The sequence below is a fragment of the Eleutherodactylus coqui genome, chromosome 10, assembly GCF_035609145.1.
Source record: "Eleutherodactylus coqui strain aEleCoq1 chromosome 10, aEleCoq1.hap1, whole genome shotgun sequence".
NCBI lineage: Eukaryota > Metazoa > Chordata > Amphibia > Anura > Eleutherodactylidae > Eleutherodactylus > Eleutherodactylus coqui.
In genome coordinates this window covers 53,633,684-53,654,492 of record NC_089846.1, presented here as the reverse complement: position 1 = coordinate 53,654,492, position 20,809 = coordinate 53,633,684, and the positions used below count along the sequence as shown (strand labels likewise).

At 41.9% G+C, this 20,809-nt stretch overlaps 1 protein-coding gene across 1 annotated transcript in view; it reads right to left on the bottom strand.

Moving 5' to 3' along the window:
* Positions 1–20,809, bottom strand: part of BTK (Bruton tyrosine kinase) — an 86,234-nt gene that overhangs the window by 27,014 nt on the left and 38,411 nt on the right. The window contains exons 5-8 of the mRNA XM_066581009.1: positions 16,124–16,205; positions 10,111–10,239; positions 2,462–2,529; positions 1,814–2,004 (exon numbers count right to left, since the gene is read on the bottom strand). Coding sequence (XP_066437106.1) covers positions 1,814–2,004; positions 2,462–2,529; positions 10,111–10,239; positions 16,124–16,205 — 470 coding nt within the window. The remainder of the gene's footprint in view (positions 1–1,813; positions 2,005–2,461; positions 2,530–10,110; positions 10,240–16,123; positions 16,206–20,809) is intronic.

Here is a 20,809-nt window from a genome sequence, read left to right as displayed (position 1 = left end):
GACAAATGGGGGTATACATTTTGGGGTGAACGTCTTCATTCCTATGTATGCTGTACAAAAAAACTATTTTTAAAATGACATAATTGCCAAAAAAACAAAAATCGTAATTTTTTTCCTTCTGCTTTGCTTTGATTCATTTAAAAACGGTGGGGTCAAAATACACAGTACACCCCTAGATTAATGTGTTAAGGGGTGTAGTTTTTAAAATGGGGTCATTTGTGGGGGCCTCTGTCGTTTTGGTCGCTCACGGGTTCTACAAGTGGGCAATGGGGCCTGAAACACCTTCAACCAAAATGTCTGTTCTGAAAACCACCCGCTGCTCCTTCCAGTTAGGGCCCCGTTGTGCATACAGATAGAAGATTAGGGCCACAATAGGTATGTTTCTGAACACGGGACAAACGGAGGTATCCATTTTTGGGTGGAAGCCTCTATTCGTATGTCTGCTGTCCAAAAAAAACTCTTTTTAAAATCACATAATTGATAAAAAAAAAAAATCATAATTTTTTACTTCTGCTTTGCTTTGATTCATTCAAAAACTGTTGGGTCAAAATACGCAGTACACCCCTAGATTAATGCGCTAAGAGGTCTAGTTTCCAAAATGAGGTCATTTATGGGGGTCCTCCACGTTTTGGCCGCTCGAAGGGTCTACAAGTGAGCAATGGGGCCTAAAATGCCTTCAAGCAAAATGTCTGATCTGAAAGCCACCGGCTGCTCCTTTCGGTTTTGGCCCCGTTGTACATACGGACAGAAGATTAGGGCCACAATGGGTATGTTTCTGAACACGGGACAAACGGGGGTATGCATTTTGAGGTGTAAATCCTCATTTTTATGTGCACTATAGAAAAAAATCCTGTGTTAAGAATTACGTATTTGCAAAAATATGACATTTTATTTTTTCTACTCTAAATTGCATTAATTCCTGAAAAGAAACTATGGGGTCAAAATACTCCTGACCCCCCTCAGTGAATACACTAAGGAGTGTAGTTTTTAAAATAGGGGTCATTTGTGGGGTTATCTATAATTCTGACACCTATGAGCCTTTGCAATCTTGGCTTGGTGTCGGAAAATAAAGTGTTCCTCAAAATGTTGATAATTAATGTTAAATTTGTCTGTCTCCTAAATGGTTAATAAAAAACAAAAGTTTTTCAAACGTGCGTCCAGAATAAAGTGAACAGATGGAAATATGTATCTGAGCAAAAATTTATACAGTATGTTTGCACATATTTGAGATATTACAGTTGAAAATGTGAAAAAATGACAAGTTTTTCAAACTTTTCCCATTTTTGGCACTTTTAATAAATCTACACAAATTCTATGGGTCTATTTTTACCACCTGAATGAAGTACAACATGTGGCGAAAAAACAATGTCAGAATCACTTGGATATGCAAAGCTTTTATGGAGTTATGATATGTTAAGTGACACATGTCAGATTTCCAAAATTTGGCTCCGTCACTAAGGCGCAAACAGCCTTCGTTACTAAGGGGTTAAACTGGGCCATGAAAATGAAAAATTACAATTTTTTCCAAAAACATAGGCTTGGCACCAAATTTTGCATTTTTATTAGGAGCAATATAAAAAAAGCAGTACATAATTTACCATTTAATTTCTCCTGAATACGGAAATGCCCCTTATTTGGATGTAAACTACAATTTGGGTACATGGCAGGGCTCATAAGCAAAGGACTTCACAATCCACAAGTTCTCTCTCTGGTATTTTCTCACTATGAAAGGCAATCTAATGTTTTTTTATTTGTTCCTGACATCATATCAACAAGGAATCACAAAGAATAAAAAAGTAATGTGTTATTTTACCCATTTTTGTCTCTTGCTCTTAACCAGGGCTGTCCGCTGCACTCATCTAATAATAGATACTCTTCTCCTTTGTGTAATTCCAGATCCTGAGAATTGATTGGAGTGAAATCATACATAGCTACAACTTTCTGTGGTCCTAATGGACTGTCAACATTTGATGGAACAGGTGGTAGTGGCTTTACAGATTTTACCTGTCGGCAAACAGAAATCAAATATTTTAGTTTACTTGTTACCACTACAATTAAGGAAAATGCCCCAAACACTCTTTTGGCTTTAAATGGAACCTGTCATCACCTATGAACTTAGCATAAACTAAGTTATGGTGCTCATAGGGTAGGCCCCAAGGTCTTCAGGGATATTTTTTTTATACTTACTTATAGATCTCTCTCTCTCTTCTCCCCCTCCCCCCCCCCCCCCCCCGCACGCATTTGCTCGGACGAGTAATCAGTTACTCAAGAACACCGATGCAGCTCCAGCATCAGCCTTAAACGAGCGTGCTTGCTCATCTCTAGGTATAACACATTTGACACTAGACAAGGTACACAATCAAAAAGGGAAATAACTGAAGAATAAATACATTGTGTAGACTGAATGGTACAAAACCTGCAATATACACTTCAAACAACATTGTTCAGTACTTGTTATTACCGAAGAATCATAAGGTGCAGACGGAAGTGGCTTTCGAGATCTTCTCTGTGAAGAACCACTCTTTAGAACTACATGATAGAGAAAGCAAATAAAGAAAATGTAATATTAAAAAGATTTTTATGTTTCTAGCAAATGTTAAAATTTAGTAATTTGCAACCTTAAGGGTTTCTATATGAAGGATTTTACAGTAACATCATGCATAATATCACATTAATTAGTGGTCACAATGCATCCAAGACCATGTGAACAATTAACTAGATGAAATAGTTCAAAGTATTTGAATGGTCTATGCATCTAAAAAACATCTTCATACAGTGTCTGATATACATCAGAAAATGTAATCAGTGGGGATTTATGTTTGAGGTTAACATGAAGGAGATGTTATAGTTAAAGAGAACCTGTCATATGCTCGAGCCAACAAGGCTGGTTGCACAGCTTTGCAGACGCAACCCCGCTAACTCTGGTGCAACTTGTCTTTTGTGTCTACTCCCCTCATTTATTCTCAGATGATTTTGACCTTGGATGCTGTGAATCTGTCTAGCAGGCGGTCCTCTTCACTGACTGTCAATGGGTAACATCAGTTTTGCTCCATCCCCTACATCACCCATTGACAGTAAGTTGAGAAGATTGCTCACTTGACAGATTCATAGTACTGGGAGACGAAGCTAATGGTCAGTGCAGAAGAACTGGTGGAGTAGACACAAGAGTAAGCTGCACTAGGGTCAGTGAGGCTGCGGTTGCAAAGCTATGCAGTCAGACTTGCTGACCCAAAGACATGACAGGTCCTTTTTAAGTAAGGCCAACAGAAGGTAAACAAACACAGCAACCCCTTCATTCTAATAATTGGTGAGGTTCTTAGTTCACAGCTGAAATTTAGATATTTTAGTAAGTTTTTTAAAGCAGACATCCTTTAAATACTGTTTAACTGTTAAAATACTATCACAGCCCCCATTCGAAAAAAAGGTTGGGATACAGTGTAAAATGTAAATAAATGGAAAGAAAAAAGAATGCAATAACTTGGAAATCTCATATTACCATATTTTATTTGCAGCTTACACATCACCAACAAATCTGAGCAGTATATAAAGGTTTTAGAACAACATATGCTCTTATCCAGACAACCTTTATTTCCAGGTAAGCCCTTGCATATTTCAGCAAGACAATGCTAAACCACATACTGCATCCATCACAACAGCATGGCTTTGCAGAAGAAGAGTCCGGGTGGTGAACTGGCCTCCTGCAGTCCAGACCTTTCACCCATAGAATACATTTGGTGCAATCTGAAGCGAAAAATCTAGCAAAGACGACCCCGGACTGTTGAGCAGCTAGAATCCTACATCAGACAAGAATGGAATAACATTCCTCTCCCAAAATTCTAACAACTGGAGTCCTCACTTCCCAGACGTTTAAAGGCTGTTGTAAAAAGAAGAGTGGCTGCTACATAATGACAGACATACTTCTGTGCTAACGTTTTTGAGATGTGTTGCTGCCATCAATTTCCAAATTAGTCAATTTACGTAAGCAATTTTTCAGCTGATACGAGCTAGCCCATGTAAGGGCACAATTAGACATGGTTTTATCCCTGTAATCTCTCCCTCTAAGGTGAAGCACAATGGTTTTGTGAGGGGTGACTGATTCACTAATAAGAAGGTAACAGTGTGAGTGAACTGAAGTGATTATAGAGTTAAGCCTGGTTTAGACACAATGATTCTCGCTCAAAAGACATATTTTTGAGTGATAATCGTTGTGTGCATTTAAAGGGCAAGGTGATCGATCAAACGGTGGTTTGATTGGCAGTTTTGAGCGATCACTTTGCGCTCTGAGCGGGGTATACAGAAGACAGCTGGAGCGCTGTCTTCTGCATACTCCTGTTGTGTCCACGAAGCGCACAGCTTTTATACAGCTAAGCATTCCGAGCGGGGTGTGCAGAAGACAAGTGGGGCCGCAATAGCGGCGTTTCACCGCCGCTATTAGGTTATATTGAACCTAATAGCTCAATCCTCAGCGTGAAATAACTCGCGGCATGTCCTATTTGCTGCAGGAATAGTCGATGGAAGTTGTAGTCAATGGAAGTCGCCCGTCACGCTATACTTCCACTGTAGCACAGCGGAAGTATAGCGTGAATACGCGCCCGCCCACCGCCAGCAGCGTCATATGCACTGGCACGTCATTGCAGGATCTGGAGGTGAGTTTGGGGTCTTTGGGGGGGCGCCATCACAGACTCCGCTGTGGTATTCCGCTTGCGGAAACCGGCATGGCCGTGGGCATGAGCCCTTGAGGAGCCATGGAAAACCCAATTAAAAAAATAGGCCTGACAGAATAGAAAATTGTAAGTTAGGGAACATCATTATTAACATAATTAACAGTGACCACCAGGGTTGCCAACTGTCCATAAATTTCTGGACAGTCCAAATAAAAGGGCACTTGATGTGTCCTTAATTTTTTATAAGCTGGAGAAGCTTATGTTGGCTATTGCAATTGTAATTATCAACATTTTCCAGCTCACAATAAATAGTAACATAGTACGTAATGACAAACAAAGACTTATGTCCATCCAGTTCAGCGTATAATCCTGCAATGGTGATCTAGAAGTAGGCAAAAAAAAACATGAGGTAGAAACCTATATTCCAAATTTTAGGGGAAAAATCCCTTCGCGATGCCAAATCTGGCAGTCCTTGGTAAATATAGATCATTGAAGAGATCTCTGTATTGACCCCTATGCTGCCGTGTTCATATAGGTATGTTCTGCTGTAGTTCTATTAATTATAATCTTCATGATTTATTATCGGTTTTCAATGTGTCCATAAAAAATGTCATCCATCTATCATTTCTGGATAAGTCGTCCAGACAAAAAGAAAAAAATCATGTTAGCAATCCTGGTGACCACAACATAATACATTTACACTGGTATTTTTAGGGGAGCTACAAAAACTTTAAAATTCAGGAAGGATAAAGGTAAACATCTGGAGAGACGTGAACTGAACAGACTTGTGTAAAGAGAAAAGGGCGCAAAATGTATGGGAAATTTTTAAAAACATATTCAAAAGGAAATTAATGAGTCACTCATGAAATAATGATACAGACACAGCCAAATGTAATTCAACAAAACAGTCCTTATTGTTAATTTATGCTAAGACAGTGGTACAGCCTCAAAGGGGTGAAAACATTCTACTCATCAGAGTGGTGCAATCCTGGAGTGTTATAACAGCAGAACAGTCTCTGTACAATCACACAGAACCAGGTAGCATTGTTAACTACCTCTTCCTCCCATCGTCCTCTGGGGTTTGGTATGTTCTTCGACCCTGGTCACACACAAGGCCCATGATCTGTGAGCTCCCTCCATTTGGTCATACTTGATTTGCTCTCCAGTCTGCACATGGTGGAGCCACTTCAGCAGGTCCCTTGTTTAACAGACCTGCAGTCCACAAAAACTTTGAACTGATTCCTATCCGCCCAAACAGAGCCATATCCTCCCCCCCTTGAAGTTGAGCTACCGCATGGTCCCTTTCTTTCAGTTTCACCAAATGTTATGAGCATATGATCTCGCCAGCAACTTTTATAACTTGTTGTACGCCAACCCACTGGTCCTTTGACACTCCAATTGTGTCTCAAACTGCTTGCTGCATCTCAGCCATCGTGCTGCTAGTAGGACTTCCAACTCGGCTACAGTCCCGGTCAGTTTTCCTCCAGCCATGCTCCCGCAATCTCCACGCTCAAATGTTTTATCCACTCCCGCTGTCAACTCAGAAGGACTGTGTATCATTAACAATCTTTCCTGGACAGGGCATCAATCCGGCTCTGTTGTAAGGTTCAGTAAGTTGTGGAAGGATGCACATGTATGGCCCAATAGTAATGCAACAAAACAGTCTTTGTGGAATTACACCAACACCGTAGTTTGGCCTCAAATCGGTGCAAACAATCTTCCCATTAGTGAGAGATAAGGTGGATAACAAAAGTGGGTTAAGGGCTATTTTCAGTGAACTGAAGACTCCTGAATGCAATAGTGTGTGAGACACACTACTGTGTTGAAGGTTTCAGCTTTGGGTTGATATTGTTGTGCCTCTTCATTTTGTGGTTGTCTGTTAAAATGCTGAGAGACCAGAGGAAAGGCTACCCGACTGCCAGACTAATTTAATTGGAACTGTGAATCCGGACTAACAGGTTAAGGACTTATCCGGAAAGTCTCTGCCAGTGGTCGTTCCAGGAAGAACCATGCCACCCATCTGGGCAATCAAGGCAGTAACTGTCCTAGGGCCAGAGAAATTACCACAGTGGAGGTCATGGGTAATCATTCTGGTAAAGGTATATGTGTCATTTGTGTCTTGTCTGTATAAGTTATATGATTTATGTGTACCCTTGGACTGCTGGCCATAGACTGGAAGAAGCACGCCCAAACAGTTAGCTAGACTACAAGAGGTGGAGCTAGGTGATGTAAGGGGAGGGAGGAAAAAATAGGTAGGATTTCTCTGACGTGATAGTTTTTTCCCCTCCTTATCACAGACCAACCTAGCAGAGAAGTGTATATCTATTTGGGTGGAATATATATATATACACACACACATACACACTATATATATATATATATATATATATATATATATATATATATATATATATATATGTACACACACACACATATATATATATATATATATACACACACACACACACACACACACATATATAAATATATACTGCACAACACAAGTGCATAGTATATTCAATATATTAGGTTTTACTTATTTGAGTACTATTGAATTAGAATGCTAAACCGGTAATAATACAAATAGTGTACTTGACAGTCCTTGAGTGGGTCACAGTATCTCGGAAAGTGCGTGACAGAGGATATAAGGAAGTTGAAATAAAGTGTTAGATAGCAGTCAATAGGAGATTGTGAGCACTAGAATGTTGCATCATAACATTTCATATAGATGGCATCTTCTTAAAGTGATGGTTACTTAGTTTTTTTATGAAACACAAATCATTATTTACCCTTTCCATTCTGCCACAATTAACATTTTAGACATCAAACATTGGTTTCTTTAAAGTGACAGCAACAAGACAGGTGTCAACTTAAGCCTTCAACATATATGCCTGATTTGGCTAGAATTTAGCATCCCACTGCTCAGTAGTTCCGATCAAAATACATGCAACTAACTCAGCAGCTGGCAGCTGCTGGGATTCCGCATCCATCTTCCTTCTGCTCATGTTGCATAGAAGCTTACACAGGAGCTTAACACATCCCTGACTGCACAGAAGTATTCAATCAAATATGTGCTTCACACAACTTCAGTTTAATCATTCAGCCCACATGTAGCGGTTTTGGGCACGAGTCTGGAGCCTCAGGTGTGATGGCCACAGGTCCGGAGAGTAGTCAAGGATGAGCCAGAAGTCAGCAACGGGAGGTATCAGTTTGCAGCACAAATGGATGAGGCGGGTAGTGTAGTCAGAGAGGACGTCAGTATCAGGAAGTCTTGCAGAAATAGCGAAGGAGTAGGCAACGTGGAGCTTGATCGAACAGTGCCGTGAAGCAGATTAATCACATGCAGGTGCAGTGGCGGGGTTAGGCTTTTATAATGAGCCTAATCAGAGACAGAAGCAGGGTCAGGACCAGAAAGCAGGAACTAAATAACCGGGATCATGGAACAAGGCTGATAGTAATGCAAGGGTACTGTCCACAGACTAGATGGTTCAGCAATGAGAGCCACTGACTTGAAAGCAGGAGTCCCCGGTTTGATTCCTGACTACATACCTTGTAGAACCAAACATTCCTCAGTAAATATGTGGAAACCTTGTGTGATATTTTGGTGTCTGCTGCTTTATCACTGCGTCACATACTGTATAACCAAATATGCAATGTTACTATCAGTCTTTACTTTTGTTATACACTTACTGCCTTGCTGCGCCATAACAACCAAATAAACATATAAGCATTATATCATCATAGTAACGAAATGTGCTTGCACTGAAGATGGTGCCATATTTAACACAGTTCATTATTATTAACCTTTTTGGGTAGTTCCATTAGGTCCAAGACCCCCACACTATCCAGTGATTCTGCACAAAACAGAACTGGGGGAAAGAGTTCACTCATGATTGATACTGGTAGCCAACTTTTAGATATAAGCCTTGGCATAACGATAAGTCCAAAGAACCAGCTCCAGATCTAATGGTCCGAAAGGCTCAGCTCCTTTGTCCTACAGGGTGTTCAACTCAGTATAAGTCTATCTCCAGCATAGTCTCATGGCAGACTTCAGACGGTGCTCTCAGCAGTCAGCTTGCATTTCTCAGCATCAGCAGACAGGAACCACTCCTGGGATATCTCGCCAACAATCTTGATAACTTGAGACATGTTTTATGTACAGGGCATACGTTTTCAGGCTGGAACACTGCTGCTTTCACACACTATAGAAGCTGCTCTGTCACTCCTCTTGTGGGATAGGTGAGGCTTGCTCCATGGTAGCGGCCTTTGCCACTTTATTATGTTGATTGGACAGGTCTCCCTGATTTTCTCTTTTTCCGCTGTGTCACTATCTGGAAGGTTCTGAGACCTCCCTCTATAAGCTCAGTCTTTTAGCCAATCAGCACAGAGCGTAAGGTGCTGGCAGCTTACTGCATAAGAGTGGAGCTGATTTGAACCACATGACCTGCTTGGAAGGTCCTGCAGATATATACAATTGTAACCCTGCAGCGATCTGAACTTGGTTGATCACTTGCACCTGCAGTACAGGGCTATAGCACTTCCTACTTTGCCCTTTACTTTAGTCAATAGAGTTAAGTCAGCATAGTGAAATTAAAGCAGTTTAAATCAGCCAATATAAAATAATTGCTGCTAAACTCTATTCTATATATTAGGGCACATTTTTTAGGCGTCTCAATACACTGAAAAAAAGGTAACCTAGAGTAACTGTTGAGCGATTTTACCATGACTTTGTGAATATCATAGAAAAACCTTGATATGACTCCAGCGTGCGAATAGACTATAACAAGTTGCTCTATCAATAATTATATGGTATGTGTTTCAGCCAGAGTTATATTGGCAGATGCATAAGCCAGAATGATCAATGCGTCTTATTAATCATAGGCATTTAGCTCTACTCGCTGTAAGTCAGCAATAAATATAATATGGCTCTTTTTAACCTACATGGGTTGAAAATATATTATGCACAAAAATTATACAGTGATCAAAGCTGTGAATTCAAACAAAAACAATTTTATCTCCGACAACACGTGGTTTCACACTGCATTGGAACCTCTAGTCGAAGGCTCTGTCGCAGTCCGGCACAAAATACCAGAAGAAAAAGTGCTGCATGCACAGCTTATTTTGGAGAAACTAGGCGGCTGAGCGTAAAGTGAAGGGACCCCATTATAGTATATGAGGTCTGTTTGGCGCTGTTTGGTTTCATCATAAGACAGAGTCGTTCGACCACAGGGATTCCCCTTTCCTGCTCCCTGAATGAAGCAGGTGGGAAATCACCAAATCTTTTTCAATTTGAGAACCACCATTTCAATTAAAATTGGAGCAAGTAAAAGTACAATGTAATTTACAGCCATTTAAATTTTATGTGAAGTCAATGATAATCATCTATCTATATCTATCTATCTGACATATATATTTTAAAACTTATACAGTAATTTGATCCACTGACTTCCATTGGCATTCCGCAGCACTTGACATCCCATGGCATTTTTAGCTGTTTGGGCACAGCATACGTACTGTCCATCCTGGTGGAAGCGAGGATGAAACTTCTGGGCGAGGTCACTATTAAAACGGATAACTAAAAAAAAGGAGATAAAAAGGTATAAATAGAATATTTAAGAGGGAAAAGATGTAAATACTGCCCTAACAAACCACTTATAGCTAGTTCTGGGGCATTGGGAAAGAGATTTTTACTGTAAATGTAATTCCACCAGTAATGTTAGCGATGCTGTATGATTAGAAATCAATAGCAAAAGAACTCAAAATTAATTCTGTTACATAAGAATAGACAGTTAGAAGAAAAAGTAAGTGCAGCATGTGGAATCACGTGGATTTCTAAATTAATTACTAGCTAAATATGGTCTCAATGTCATCCGAGTCACAATGTAACTACACTAATTAAACCATTTATAACTTTTCTCGAGCTCATTGAGTAAACATCCACAGTGCAGGGAGAAAAAGTAAAGGCCTTTTTACACGGAACGATTATCGTTCCAAAAATTGTTCAAATGAGCAAAAAAGAGCGATAACGTCCAGTATTAACATGGCCAACGATAGGACGATAATGTGTTCGCTTTTCATTCATTTTATGCAGGCATAAAAATAATCGTTGGCTCGTTCATAGAGATGAGCGAACGTACTCGCTAAGGGCAATTATTCGAGTAAGTATTATCCTTAGGCCTTAGTCAGACGGGCGTTTTTTCGCCCGATTTGCGCATGCGTCCGGCGATTTTTTAAAACCATTGCTTTGTAATGGTATCGGACACATGAGCGCTTTTTATGCGCTCGTCCGATAAATTATAGAACATAAATCGCAGATCGCACCTATCTGCGATCTGCGATTCCTGTTCTCTTCTCTATATGCGCTCAATGCGGCCGGCGGCAGCAGCGCCACCCCATTGAGAACATATAGAAGACAAATCATTCTTTGGTAAGGGGGTGTGAGTCAGACTTGCCTCTGATTGGCTCAGTGCTGAGCCAATCAGGGGCAGGCCTGACTCACACCTCCTTCACACCCACTGGAGGCCGGCCGCTCTGAACTCCGGCTGCCGGGACAAGGTGAGTATATTTATTTTTTTTATTTTAACACATTTCTGGATGAATTGCAGGGAAGGGCTTATATATTTAAGCCCTTCCCGACAATTCACCCTGCGCTCGCCGGCAGCCCATTGCTTTTAATGGATCTGGCTGTATTGCCGGCTCCATTGAATGCAATGCGCTGGACAGCTCCGGCCTGTTTCTAATGAAACGCGGCTAGGAGCAGATTTTCGGGCCCCCGGTCACGCGATTTGCGGATGCGCATCCGTCATGCGATCCGCAAATCGCGCGAAAAAACGCCCGTCTGACTAAGGCCTTAGCGAGTATCTGCCCGCTCGGAAGAAAAGATTCGGGTGCCGGCACTGGTGAGCGGTGAGTTGCAGGAGTGAGCAGGGGGGAGCGGCGGGGGGAGAGGGAGAGAGAGATCTCCCCTCCGTTCCCCCCCGGTACTCCCCCGCCGCTCCCCGCCCCCCAAATCTTTTCTTCCGAGCGGGCAGCTATTCACTAAGGACAATGCTCGCTCGAGTAATTGCCCTTAGCGAGTATGCTCGCTCATTTCTACTCGTTCGCTAATCGCTCGGTTTAAATAACGATCGATCAGTTGTTCTCATTCACTTATACAGTGAATGTGAAGGACTGAACGATTTCTCGTTTGAACGAGCTAATGATGTATCTGCCTGCTGTCCGAGCGAACCCTGACATCCTTTGCTCATTTAAACGAGAAATTGACAAGTCTAAATGTACCCTTTGTAAACACTTTAATTACATGTAGACAGGGGCAGGCTAGCAAATGTAAGGCTCATAAGCAGCGGTCCATCTATAAGCTTTTTACTAGGGCCAAGTTCATAACATAATGTCAGAAATGAGGTTACTGTTTAGATAAGGAAAGAGGATCAAGCTTACTACATAGATACAAGAACAGAACTAAGATTACTACATAGATATGGTAACCCCAATCTGTTCACCCACAATCGTTCCCAGTAGCCTTTATAAATGTTGAAGCTACAAACATTTGCTGATGATTTTTTTTAAATTTACACTTTAAACAAATCAAATTATTCCCTGTCCACAGGATAGGGGATAACTTTCTGATCAGTGGGGGTTGGATTCCTGGGACTACCAGCAGGGGCTCTGGTGTTTTCTGAAGGATAAGCAGCGGTGGTTATACATACATACTGGCACTCAATTAATTTCAAAGAGACTGCCAATGATAGCGGTCCACTTAAACCTGCCTATCTCTAGTGGTTCCATTGAAAAAAAAAAAGAAGTGTTGGCGTGCATGTGCGACTGCTGCTGCCCACACCTGAGAATGCATCGGAACCCTCTTCTCAGGATTTGTGGGGTCCCAGTGGTAGGATTCTCACCAATCAACATTTTATCCCCTATCCTTTGGGACAACCCCTTTAAACCCTTCTGAACATGTACGGCTCACTATGGTTGTCATTGTATGGAGCAAGCTCAGGAGCCGTTGTTTTGTTGCAAAACTCTGCATGCAGGTACATCTCAGTCAGATATGCAAATTATTACAGTTGTGGCATGATTAGATGAACGGTCTGGCAACCTGAAGCTGTTAAATTGATTCCACCCTTGGTCTATAAAAAGTCTTTGAGACTACTTGTGTGTAGTAGACCTCTTTTTCTGCTTGTGTAGAACTTGTTGAGCACTAGACATACCTCTACGACGCAATCAAAGAGATTTAATCCGGTAAACAGTGTTTGAGAGGGGGCACATTGTTAGAATGCGATAAGCTGGGTGGTTGTATCAGTGAATTAGACCAGACTGTTAGGAGGTGTTGTGACCAGTGAGGACATGCACACAAAGCAATTGGGCTCAGGACACCCTCGACAGACCACCAGTAGAGATGACTGTCTGATAAGCAGCTCCAAGTGTTTTATTGTCCACCCCCCAGAGACAGGTGGCACCATAGTTACAGGCCCCTGTGTCTGTTAGAATCATTTTCAGGCGCTTAGCTGAAGAATATTTGGTCTCATGGCACCCATTACGTGTACGGCCTTTGACACCCACTGTCGCCTCCTTTTGCAGTGGTGTCATGAATGATGAAACTGGACTATTACAGAATGGAATCATGTTGTCTTAAGCTATGAATGCTCGTTTAGTTTGGGCACTGACGACGGCCGTATTCGTGTCAGGAGACCTAGGGGATGGGAGCCTCAATCCTGCCCTTGCTGTGCAGCGGCACACTGCCCCCACTGCTGGTGTGATGGTCTGAGAAGCCATCACATACGACAGTCGGTCACCCCTAGTATTGGTACGAGGAACAATGACAGCTCAGCGATATGTTCAGCACATCCTGCAGCCACATGTGTTCCTCTCATGGCGGCTTCCAAGAGGTATTTCCCAGCAGGATAACGCTCAGCCGCACACAACAAGGATGTGACAGAAATGCCTCCACAATATCGCCAAACCAACGTGGTCTGTCTAGCCACCAAATGTATCACCAATGGAACATGTATGGGACCATCTGGAATGCCAACTTCAACAGCCTGCAAGTTTACATGATCAAGAGGCTCCGTGCCCATCTGTATCACATCTATTTAAGCTACAGATGGCCTAACCTGAATTTTCACGAAAGAAATGTGCTCCCATCGAGAGAACATTATGTTATAGGGTAGTATTTAGTGAGAAGGCATCGTTTGACAATTGCTGAACCTTCTGGTTGGTGGAAGTAGTAGGAACAACACTATAAATAATACTCGCGACCTCTATTTTCCTATCATATAATACATTTTATCTGAATTTGTTATACTGTAAATGTAGTGGAGTGTTGCTTATTCCTGAGACTCTTGGGGGCAACTCAGATCAGACAAACACACAGACATCCCTTCCGTGTATTGTCCCATGTGCTGGAGACTCCGAAATTGACATGTGCTATTCTTGTCTGAAAATTAGACAAGAATCAGACATGCCGCAATTTCTTTTTATTATGACTATTCATCTGAAAAACAAAAAACATGCACATATACCTCTTCAAATGAATGGGTGCTATTTCTGTCCGATTTTAGGACTAACTTTTGGTCCAAAAATCAGACAGAAAAAAAGCCTGTGTGCATGTACCCTAAGGCGTAATTCAGGGGGGCTATTACTACTTTATAAGGGGGGTTCAAAGGATACTGTGCCTATATAAAGGGTGCTTTGTGACTATATAAAGGGTGCTTTGTGACTGTATAAGGTGGAATCCAATATGAATAGATAAGGCCAGCAAAGAATTGGTGCAATTAAAGATCCAAAGACATCCTTTATTATTATTATTTATTATTGCTTTTACTTGTCACAGAGGAATAAAGGATATATTTGGATATTTAATTGCACAAATTGTTTTCTGCCCTTATCTATTCATATTGGATTCTACCTGGATTGTTGGTTTACTATCCTATGGGCTTTGCATGTCTGCCTCACTAACTTCCGTTTAAAAGGTTTGTGCTGCTGATTATAATCTGTCTTTGGACATTCTGTATAAGGTGGCATTCATTGGGAGCATTATTAATATATGAGGGGAGGTATTATTACTAATAATAAGACAGCATTATTGCTATATAAGGGGGCATTCATAAGGGACAATATTATTACAGAAGGGGGCTTTCAAGGGGGACAATATTATTACTATATAAGAGGGATTTCAAGGGGGTCATTATTATCTTATAAGGAGTAGAGATGAGCGCGCGTACTCGGATAAGCACTACTCGCTCGAGTAATTGGCTTTATCCGAGTATCGCTGTGCTCGGGTCTAAAGATTCGGGTGCCGGCACGGAGCGGGGAGCTGCAAGGGAGAGCGGGGAGGAACGGAGGTAAGATCTTTCTCTCCTTCTCTCCCGCCCGCTCTCCCCTGCTCCCCGCTGCGACTCACCTGTCAGCCGCAGCGGCACCCGAATCTTTAGACCCGAGCGCAGCGATACTCGGATAAAGCCAATTACTCGAGCGAGTAGTGCTTATCCGAGTACGCTCGCTCATCTCTAATAAGGAGCATTCAATGTGGACAAATGTATTAAACGGTGGTTTTCAAGAGGGGTCATTATTGCTTTATAAGGGGACACTCAAGGGGGGCACTCACAAGGGTAATCATTAAAGGGCCACTCCAGTGAAAACATATTTTCCCATGTCTTCCCCCCTCACTGGATTACCTGTCACCCTCTGAAGGCCTCATCTCTGTATTCCAGCCACTTCCATGCCTGTTTGATGCTCGTCAAGCACCATCCTGAGTGACATTTTAGTTTCAGAGTGTAGGTGACGATGCATAAAAGAAATCTCGGAGACTATTATGTGATCATCATCTTCTACTAAGCAGTATGCTACCATATGTAACCCCAGAGTTTGAATTATGCATAAATGTCCTACATGTCCTTTTCTCTGTCTCTGGGATATATCATGGCAGCTTGTCTCTGTGCCTTATGGGGCTCTGCTCATGAAAAACTAACGAATCATGCTCTAACTCATGCAAGAATAATGCCTTCCAATAGGTGACGCTGCAGATGTATTGTTCCATCTCCCTTATTTGCATATTATCCAGAGGATTATGAGTGACCTTTTAAGTCTCATCACTCACCATCTAGGTGCTCTCCCTAAGGTAAAAAGATGGCGTTCCTAACCCACATCACAGGCCTCTCACTAGCCAAGCCAGAAACCTACTGCACACTGATGAGGGGCAAACACCCCGAAACAGCTGCCCGTGTATGGATTCTGCCTTGGATTTCCATTCCAAGTGATTGTTACAAGGCTTGTATAAAAAGTCTAACATAGACTTGCAGGAATGCTGCTTTCCAATAGGTGGCACTCCAGAGGTATTGTTCCATCTCCCTTTTTTGCTAACTCATGTACACACGGCCTATTCTGAAAATTTACTCAAAACCATAGTGACACTTTAAATTATTACAATTACAATTCTTATTTTGACTAAGATTACTCGTTACCATGCTTGAGCTGATGAATCCAACGTTTCCTCAGATCCTCTGTTGGGGCGAAGACATAGAGTGGTCCATCATCATACATTATCTGTAAGCATCATTTGTGGTTTAGAGAATATCTGATAGCTACATAGAATTGTATTAACTGTGTATTTATCTCTACTCATCCCACACAAACAATCCTACACATTAGAAATATATCATGCACGATGAGCAGGCATTATACTTTGATATGATACAGTTGATGGCCATACCTTCTAACCATCACAGATCCAGTGGGACTGTCCTGTATTTCAAGCATTGCTTCAGGAGAGCTGCTGCATCTCCTGATATGCTACTTAACACTGCGCTGTTACTTAGTTGGGACTGCATGGTGGTGCTATGCCAGTGTTGAAGAAGGGGACCAAGAGTAAGTTTACCCAAATTATTCCATACAGGCTAGAATTAGAAAGGAATGGGGAAAATGATCATGGCAGATGATGGGAAAGAAGACGATTGATGAGGTGGGGCAGGGTGTAGAAAGACACCATAAGGAAGAGAGGAGGCGGGTTCTAGTGGAGCCAACGAAAAGGAGATAAGCAGGAAGAAAAAGCTGTGTAGGCACGTAGCTACAGGGTGTAGAAAGACACCAAAAGGAAGAGAAGAGGTGGGTTCTAGTGGAGCCAACGAAAAGGAGATAAGCAGGAAGAGAAAGCTGTGTAGGCACGTAGCTACAGAAGGCTTGCAGCTTTACTGTATCTTCATGGTGAGCATATCATAGAATAGGCTGGTGGCTTCTCTGTAGAGCTGATAATGTTCCTGCAGCTGCTGGATGACTTGCTGTCTGTTTCCCCAGTGATCTGGAGCCTCTACCAAATCTCTTTGCCATATATACAAACTACCCTGTGAACTGTTAGTGGGTCAAAATGTGAATCTGTCAGATTTTAGAAGGCTTATCCGTTCTTACAGGAAACTCCTGAAAATTATATGGACACAGAAATATCCACATTGGACATTGAATTTTCAGATTTGAAGAATAACAATAAATCACATAGTAAATGGAGGGGTAGATTTAGGGATCGAGGTAGGGAAAGAAGCCATTCACAGAGGGGGAGACTGAGACAGATATCCTACACCAACCCTTCATTCCCCTGAACCGAGATCCGCCCCGCCCCAATTCTTTGCATACTTCATCCTCTAAATCCTCAGCATCATTTTCTGCATCTTTTTTGGCATTTAAAAGAACATGATTGAGTATTTCAAGTTAAGACTAGAGATGAGCGAGCATACTCATCCGAGCTTGATGCTCGTTCGAGTATTAGGGTGCTCGAGATGCTCGTTACTCGAGACAAGCACCACGCGGTACTCGTCTCGATTAAACGACCACTGACCATTGAATTCGATGGAGCCGGCAATACAGATCTCACTCACACCCATTCATGAATTCATGAATGGGTGAGTGAGTGTTGCCTCTGATTGGCTCAGCGCAGCTCTCAGCTGAATGACAGCAGTTCAGCACCACAGTGCAGGGGACAGCAGGAGAACACGCAGCTGTGCCCAGGCAGCTGAAGGGAGGTGAGTATCTATTTTTTTTGTTTTTTAAATCACTTTTAATTCATTTCCAGGGAATGGCTTATATGTAAAGTCCTTCCCTGAAAAAGAATTCAGGTGTGCCAGCGGACCATTGTCTTCAATGGAGTCGCCGGCAGCAGCAGCGGCTCCATTGAAGAGAATGCCTGCATTTTTATTCTTTTTTACACTAAAATCTTTCTTTTTCAGGTAAGGGCTTATATTTTTAAGCCCTTCCCGAAAATTTATCCCGTGCTCGCCGGCAGCCCATTGCTTTCAATGGAGCCGGCTCTATTGAATTCAATGGGCTAACATCATTCTTCTCTGCCACAGCTGTAACAGCTGTGGCAGAGGAGAACAATCGTTATGCTGACAGTGGGGGGGGGGGGGGTGTCTCACTCTTGCCACTATTGTGGCTAAAAAGTGAGACCCCGGAGCCCGAAATGCAGCCCTGCATGTTGCTCCTCGCCTGCTCTATCCATTTCTGTGTTTTTTACATGACTTTGGTGATTTGCTTTCACAAATGAAAACCTTAGCGGAGCACCAGTCATATACAAAAATGCTTGAGTCGCCCATTGACTTCAATGGGGTTCGTTACTCGAAACGAACTCTCGAGCATCACTGTAAGTTCGACTCGAGTAACGAGCACCCGAGCATTTTGGTGCTCGCTCATCTCTAGTGAAGACCTACTGGATTTAGAGATCTGGTGGGCCTATAGGTGGAAGGTGAGAATCAATAGAATTGGACCTTTCAATGACCTTAGAGCCAAGAGTACTAGAATGCCTCCCTAATGGATTCACCAGAAACTTACATGTTTGTAAAAATCGTGTTAGACGGGTTTGAGAATCTTGCCATAGAAACACATCGGGATAGTAATTACTTCAGTAAGGCAGATATAAGAGTTTTGGTTGATTTGGAACCTAATTAATCAATTATTATTAAAGCAGCTGAAAAGGGGGTAATTTCTTTACCGCTGAAGCTTGTGATTGGCTGAGCGGTCATGTGCACAAGTGATGGCACATTACTGCCAACCTGCTTCTTTCAGGTACTGAGCAGTGTGCACCAGGGCTCCAGCACTGGACAAGGAGCCTCGGAAATACGTGTGTATGCATTTTTCCTTATTTTAGACAATTTTAAGCATGTAGATTTGGATTAAAGCTCCAGTAAACCCTTTTAACATCTTAAAAAGGGAGAAGCTCATCAGGAAGCTGTGAGTTGGTAGCAAAGACTTAAAAGTTATTTTTCAGTGGAGAGTCTTCAGTGAACAAGGATGCCCTTGTCATGGTGAACACCACAAAATTAGGCAAGTATATTATAAGGTAACTGTAGGAAGATATTGATGCTACCCATACTTTCCCTCTTTTACTTCTTCAGGTATGAAAAACTAGAGTCAACTGAAAGGACACTGATAAACTCTACAGTACGTTTGTATATCTGACAACATTATAGTTTTATGGGGTAAATAATTACAGCGATTGTTCAGGGTATAAATTGCAAAGAGGTTATCTAATACCGTCAGGTAATGGAGAAGATAATCTGTATTCAGTTCATCAAGGGATACAAATACCATGTTAACACTTCCACTGCCAGAAGTGAACCTATGAAGTTGGCCACAAAAGACAGGAAGGCAGCACCTTACAAAAGCAACATTAATTAAGAGGGCCATTTAAGGACGTGCGTCCTGTAACACAACCCACCAAGAATAAGTGTCTTGTAATGAAGCATCGTCCAGCATTCGACTGGAGATTATATGGAGTGAACTTGGATATTTGAGGAGACCCATTAGCCAGTGGTGTTCTCTGAAGTAAGTAACTAGTTTTAATTAAATACAGCTACTGACATCATTACAGTGCAGGAATTGTTTTTACATTTGTTATTTAATTTTCATGACTGAGGTTCGGTACCCTAGGCTCTACCGGTGACGCTTTTCCTTGTACTCTTAGAACAAGACAAGGATTAGGTGTATGTAGCAGCCCCTATTGGAGGCATTCCTCGACAAGCGGTGTGGTAACCTGCCACGAAACAGGCCCCCACACCAGATGAGTTCAGCCTTTATTATATTCATTTAAGAAAGACATTTTCCTTGGAGTGCGACCATATATATAAGGGTGACTACCCACTACAGTTCTTTTTCACTGCAAAATTTTTTTCTGCAGGGGTCTACGGGAGTTGTAATGTTAAAATCGCGATCACGCAAAATCGCAATTTACCGCGAAATCGCAATTTTAACATTAAGCCTGGGGTCCCACACAGCGGAATCCAGGTGGAAATCTCGTGGTTTGGCCGCAGCGAAAAACCGCGAGATTTCCGCCGGAAGAAGCGCTGCTTTAAAACCCGCGGCACTAAACCGTGAAAAAGAAAAAGAATGAGCATGCTGCGGCCGGCTAATCCGCGCCGCAGTGTCGGCTTCTACCGGCTTTGCCGCGGTGGATTTGCCGTCCGTGTGGACGAGATTTCTGAGAAATCTCGTCCACATGGCTGGCTAATCCCGGGACTAGCGGCTGCAGGCGGATTTGCTGCAGTGAAATTCCGGACGGAATTTCCTGCCCCGTGTGAACCCAGCCTAACAAGTCCCATAGACCCCTGCAGAAAAAAAAACTCTGCGAATTTTGCAGTGAAGAACTGCAGTGGGTAGTAGTCACCCTTAGAGAGATAAGATTACCAAAATCTGCAATTCTGGCATGGTGTTTCATTTTTATTTTTTATGGCATTATATTTATACCACAAGGTATATGATTTATACTTCATGGTATAAATATGTTAAATGAATTATTCAGGTCAGTATGATTATGAGATACCAAATTTATACAGGTTTTTCATGTTTTGCTACTTTTTCACACTTTGCAAATAAAAATGTATTTTGTTTATTGCCGAATTGAAAAAGCGCTAACATTATTTTTTCTGTCAATGGTGCTGTGCACGGGTTCTTTTCATAGGTCGAGTTGTACTTTTTAATTGTACCATTAGATGATTCGTATGACTTTTTGATCACTTTCTATTACATTTTTTGTGAGGTGAGACATGTAGAATTAGACATTTTGGGCAGGTTTATGTCCACTTCTGAGCTTCTAAAAGTCAAGAATTCTTGTGATGATACCAAGTGTACTTAGCTGCTAAATTCAGCAATCATCCCACTCACAGTGA